Source organism: Biomphalaria glabrata, chromosome 1 (genome assembly GCF_947242115.1).
Source record: "Biomphalaria glabrata chromosome 1, xgBioGlab47.1, whole genome shotgun sequence".
NCBI classification, from domain to species: domain Eukaryota; kingdom Metazoa; phylum Mollusca; class Gastropoda; family Planorbidae; genus Biomphalaria; species Biomphalaria glabrata.
The window spans coordinates 25452133-25458394 of NC_074711.1; the positions used below are offsets into that span (position 1 = coordinate 25452133).

Consider the following 6262-nt stretch of genomic DNA (forward strand, 5'->3'; position numbering starts at 1 on the left):
ACTTCGGAATAGTCGGAATCGATACTACACAGAGTAGATCTCATTGTTAAGACTAGGAATTGGGGGAGGAAATTTGTTCATAGTTTTAAAATTATTCACCGACGTGCCAAAATACTCGAATCCAAGTAGCAAAAACAGATATCGATAATGTCTTTCACAGTGCGCCTAATTCCTTGCTATGCCAACTTCATAAGAGTCGCGTTTTCTAGAATTGAAGTTAGTAAATATTGATCAAATCTACGTAACTACCAGGGCCGGACTTAGGTAATTGGAAGCCCTAGTTGAAGCGAATAGGGAGGCCCTAGGGTAGCCCCAAATGAAATAGAAACACAAAAAATTTAGACCGAAAAATACGCAATGAATTATAACCCGTCCTGTCTCTATATATAAATAAACTAATAAGTTGAATTCATATTGCGCCGACAGCACTATAGCACTACATAGAAGATTCATGATCACCAGGCTAAAAATAACTTTTCGACATTTCACCACAGGGAAGAAACAATGGTCTTTAACATATGTAGTTTATCAAATGGATCTAAACAATCGCAGCGACCTATGAATCACAGTGGAGACTTAGAACTAGCTTAGTAGACATAGAGTTCTGCTATGCTTGAGACTCGATCCAAAATACAATTGTTTAGTCCTGTGCGAGGCCCCCACCAATCGGAGGCCCCAAGCGGCTGCCTAGTTTGCCTAAACCTAAGGCCGGACCTGTAACTTCATACTTCTATCAATTAAACCTAAACACGTAGACAACGATGTGTAAGGTAATGTGAGGCAAGAATTGAAATCTAACTTGATATATGTATTTGTTTAGAATTTACTTCCTTGTTCAGCTTTTGGCTATTCACAGGGGAAATTCTGATTAAGTTTAGGTATTGTTACTCTAGCACAGAAAGTCATTGTATGCCAGGCACACAAACAAAATCAACATATTTCTACTACAATAACGTTGTAAAAATGTCGAAGTGATCCATTCAACTTGTGTCAGTATGAGGTTCATGTCCACGACATTACTAGCAACTTAGCAAACCAACTTTAGTTGTAGGTGGGTCAACTTGAGCTCAGACAGTAAGGATTGAATTGCTGGGTTTTTTATTACGTGGTTGTAAGTTTTGACTTGTGGTTTTACATTTAGAGTTAGACCTTTGGTTATAAGTTTTGGCTTGTGGTTGTAAGATTTGACTTGTGATTGTAAGTTTTAACTTGTGGTTGTAAGTTTTGGCTATGAAGAAAAGGGTGAGATTAAAGTAGGAACTGAAAACAACAAAACAAGACTATCACGGTCATATTTCTCAACAATAATCTAGATTATTCTAGATAAAGAAATTGTGAATAAGCTTGAACTAGATTAGAAGTGTTGTTACATTCAAAGATTTAAGGCCTGACACATTCAGTGGGTCGTTTGTTTAACAGTTGGCAGGTGAAACTTTTATGAAAAACAAAGGCTTACATACACGCGATGTGTAAGAATGGTGCCAAAAAAATAAATAATCTTTTGTAACATTAACATTAACTGCATTGATATTTGTTTAGATATCAGAGTTTAGAAAAAGCTTCTCAGACATTTAATACTTCTTATACTCGATAAACTATAAGATTTCTTGATACCCCCTAAAACATTTTCTTAATACTTTTTATGGACTTTCTCCCACAAACCGCTTAATTTTACATTTAAAAATCTTTTATGAATGTTAAACAACACATGCAAGCGTTGGCTGCATCTCGTTCAATGAAAACGTCCACATCGATGCTAATTAGTTATATCATTACATGCATCCCTCAAACCACAAGGGCCTTGTTTTCCTTGACTTAAGGCCACCTACAACAAAGATATACGAAACTGGTAGATTGTAGATGATAAATTCCCATTATTAAGATTGCAGATGATGTTTGGTTGGTGTCGAAGAACAAGCGAAAAAAAAAAGCTCTTTCTGTAAAAGACTTCAAACATTTCTAAAATAGTGATCGAGTTCAGACACCATAACTATGAAGGTCACTGAGAGGACACACGTAGAAAGTTGTCACGTCTTGCTCAAACTGCTACGGAAGTTTATTACATATGTATAGTAGGCTATGTATAGTATGTATATATATACCAATGATGTTTTGAGGTGTGAAAATTATGCAGGGTTTGAACATGTGATCATTATGATGATAGTTGGAAGAGTACCGCACAGACAAATTGGTCTGGAAAAAGAAATGAGACATATGTGCACAAGTCTTTGGTTGTCTAGGAACAGCCCAACGGGGGTAACGGTGGTTGAGTGGTTAAGCGCTTGGCTTTCGAACCTGGGATCGAATCTCGGTGAAAACAGGGATCTTTAATTTCGGGATTTTTAGGCACTCCTGAGTCCAGCCAACTCTAATGGGTACCTAACTTAAGTTGGGTATAGAGTAAAGGCGGTTGGTTGCAAAGTCTGAAAGGGGAACTTTACTTTTCAACTATTCGGTACCATGTCCTACCAACAGCCACAAGTGAACTGTAACATCGGCATCTTGAAAGAAAGATAAGGAAATTGAATCTTGCTGTAAATGTTTATGTGTTTGTTTTAACATAGAATTAAAATTAATTCAAATTAATATATGATCACATTATATCACTTTAGTGTGATAGGTGGGTGAAAAGCGGACGGGCTGTAAACTGGATCAGTGACTTAGACAAGAGTGCCTCTAACCAATAGTTCACATTTAAATGTCAAGTATTTCAAGTTTTTTCCTGTGCTTTCGACGAATGGATTGTTTTCTTCTATTAAAACTCCTTCCACTATTTCAGCAGAGTGAATCTAAGACTGAGAGTTTAAATCTATGGAACGATTTTAATGTCATTGTACAAAACAGGAGATGTAAATGTTTCTAAAATGTTTGACATGTTCCTTTAGAGTTGAAGACATTCTGCATCCTTGTCCAAACATCCCGAAGGAAGACTGGTGATGGCAGCGGGCAGGGTATGAACCAGGGACCATCGAGAACAGAACAACAGTCCAGCACGCTCATCGCACGACCAGGCAGCCATCCAGTGCATTGACACAGTGTGTGTATGTGTGATGTGTGTGTGTGTGTGGGGGAATGGAGTAATACCGTCTGTCACAGCCAGACATACTGAAGTGAAACTCTCCTGTTGTTGTATATTTCTTTAGAATTTATGAATGTTTTTGCTTGAAGGTATACATTTGGAAAAGTTGACATTTGCACCTATTTTACTTCTCATTAGCTACTTATACAAACTACAAAATGTTTCTCTTGTTTTTAATTGAAATGAGTATTTCTTTTCTAACAAAGCGTTTGTTGACTTCACTAGTTGCATATGGATTGTGACCTAACTGTGCAACAGAAACACCTGCAGATACTTTGTGTGTCTCCAATGATTTACTGTTAGCTAGTAGACATTAACTAGAAATAAATGTATTCACTTTTGACAAGTCGATAATTCTTATCTGTAAATGAAACATTTTCAATATAATGCAATTACAAACAGAGAAACAGTTGAAAAGATGTGTGTGTGGGGGGGGGACAAGATAACAAAAAAAAAAAAAAAAGAAAAAAGAGGTGTCACTTTAAAAACATTATTTCTCGAACAGAATGAAGTGACTCTCTGCCTGTCAATGTAGGTCTCTGAAGTGAATCTCTGCCTGTTTACTAGTCAATGTATGTCTCTGAAGTGACTCTCTGCCTGTCAATGTATGTCTCTGAAGTGACTCTCTGCCTGTCAATGTATGTCTCTGAAGTGACTCTCTGCCTGTCAATGTATGTCTCTGAAGTGACTCTCTGCCTGTCAATGTATGTCTCTGAAGTGACTCTCTGCCTGTCAATGTATGTCTCTGAAGTGACTCTCTGCCTGTCTATGTCTCTGAAGTGACTCTCTGCCTGTCAATGTATGTCTCTGAAGTGACTCTCTGCCTGTGAATGTAGGTCTCTGAAGTGACTCTCTGCCTGTCAATGTATGTCTCTGAAGTGACTCTCTGCCTGTCTATGTCTCTGAAGTGACTCTCTGCCTGTCAATGTATGTCTCTGAAGTGACTCTCTGCCTGTGAATGTAGATCTCTGAAGTGATTCTCTGCCTGTCAATGTATGTCTCTGAAGTGACTCTCTGCCTGTCAATGTATGTCTCTGAAGTGACTCTCTGCCTGTCAATGTAGGTCTCTGAAGTGACTCTCTGCCTGTCAATGTAGGTCTCTGAAGTGACTCTCTGCCTGTCAATGTAGGTCTCTGAAGTGACTCTCTGCCTGTCAATGTAGGTCTCTGAAGTGACTCTCTGCCTGTCAATGTAGGTCTCTGAAGTGACTCTCTGCCTGTCAATGTATGTCTCTGAAGTGATATCTCTAATGTTAGAACGTGTAAATCTTTTTTCTCTTCACACCCAGCAGTGATAGAAATATACTGGTTGTTTTTTTTTTTTTTTACATGTTTCGGAGGTTCCTTCAGAGTTGAAGATAGTTTACTTCCTAGTCCAAACCTCCCGCAGGACGACGGGGGATGGGAGTGGGCAGGATTTGAACCCTCGACCATCGATAACTCCGAACGACAGTCCAGCGAGCAAACCGCTCGACCAGGCATATATATATATAAATATATAACGTTCCCCGCCCCATCAGTAAAACAAGTATTCTCCTTATTACCTACTAGCCTACATGTCTGTCAGTCCACCACCCCAGTCTACCCCCCCCCCCCCCCGATGTGCCATTAAGAGTCTAGATTACTTCCTTTTATGAACCTTTTCACCGTCAAAGACTTTCATGCCGTGGCAAGAATGAGGATATTCGTTCTTCACTAACTCTCGTCAAGAGAACCCCATCAATAAGGGTATCTTTTATGCAAACCCGCCTTTCGTGAGACACGGCTCCTGGATTGACGTCATAGGTTCCTCTTCCTATGTTAAGGTCTAAGGCCGAGATCACGAGGGGACACTCGTTATACCTATCATGTACTATCGCTTTCCGTGGGGAAACCAGGAAACAGTATGACCCTGCTGGGGAACACCGGTCTACCTCTTCGAAGTGTTCAAAAAGGCTCGAGATGCATCCATTTTATGAGCCTTTGACCCGGTATAGAATGTTATCCCGTGATAGGATGGAAATTTGTCTCTTCACCGACCTCCCTGTCATTAAGCTCCCAACAAAAAGGTAATCATTACTTTTCGTCTTTCGTGACACGACTTTTGGAGCCAACGTCATCCACCAGCCTACCTGTGCACTAGCCTACCTGTCCACCAGCCTACCTGTCCACAAGCTTACCTGTCGACCAGCTTACCTGTCCACCAGCCTACCTGTCCACCAGCTTACCTGTCCACTAGCTTACCTGTCGACCAGCCTACCTGCCCACCAGCTTACCTGTCCACCAGCTTACCTGCCCACCAACTTACCTGTCCACCAGCCTACCTGTCGACTAGCCTACCTGCCCACCAGCTTACCTGTCCACCAACTTACCTGTCCATCAGCCTACCTGCCCACCAGCTTACCTGTCCACCCAGCTTACCTGTCCACTAGCTTACCTGCCCACCAGCTTACCTGTCCACTAGCTTACCTGTCGACCAGCCTACCTGCCCACCAGCTTACCTGCCCACCAACTTACCTGTCCACCAGGTTACCTGTCGACCAGCCTACCTGTCGACTAGCCTACCTGCCCACCAGCTTACCTGTCCACCAACTTACCTGTCCACCAGCCTACCTGCCCACCAGCTTACCTGTCCACGCAGCTTACCTGTCCACTAGCTTACCTGCCCACCAGCTTACCTGTCCACCAACTTACCTGTCCACCAGCCTACCTGCCCACCAGCTTACATGTCCACCAGCCTACCTGCCCACCAGCTTACCTGTCCACCCAGCTTACCTGCCCACCAGCTTACCTGCCCACCAGCTTACCTGTCCACCAGCCTACCTGCCCACCAGCTTACCTGTCCACGCAGCTTACCTGCCCACCAGCTTACCTGCCCACCAGCTTACCTGCCCACCAACTTACCTGTCCACCAGCCTACCTGCCCACCAGCTTACCTGTCCACCCAGCTTACCTGTCCACCAGCCTACCTGCCCACCAGCTTACCTGCCCACCAGCTTACCTGCCCACCAGCTTACCTGTCCACCCAGCTTACCTGTCCAACAAAACTGAACTACCAACAAATGAAAAAAAAATTAACGATTTGTCCACCTACCTCTATAAATAAAATGTATGTAACCAAATAAACCACATACCCACTTATTCTTTCTTCTTTCACTTAGTGTCTGCATATGTTCCCAATAGAGAGCTATTGATTGTAACGTGT

At 42.1% G+C, this 6262-nt stretch overlaps 1 protein-coding gene across 1 annotated transcript; it reads left to right on the forward strand.

Annotated features, from left to right (window-relative positions):
• Positions 1 to 5055: 5055 nt before the first annotated feature.
• Positions 5056 to 6108, forward strand: LOC129926937 (uncharacterized). The gene is made up of 2 exons (XM_056033935.1): positions 5056 to 5126; positions 5217 to 6108. The coding sequence occupies exons 1-2, from the start codon at positions 5056 to 5058 to the stop codon at positions 6106 to 6108; spliced, it is 963 nt and encodes a 320-aa protein (XP_055889910.1).
• Positions 6109 to 6262: the final 154 nt, after the last annotated feature.

Coding starts and splice junctions, on each gene's coding strand:
- LOC129926937 (XM_056033935.1), top strand. CDS start 5,056: ATGTTATCCCGTGATAGGATGGAAATTTGTCTCTTCACCGACCTCCCT. Junction 5,127..5,216: donor ATTAAGCTCCCAACAAAAAG/GTAATCATTACT, acceptor CCTGTCCACCAG/CCTACCTGTCCACAAGCTTA.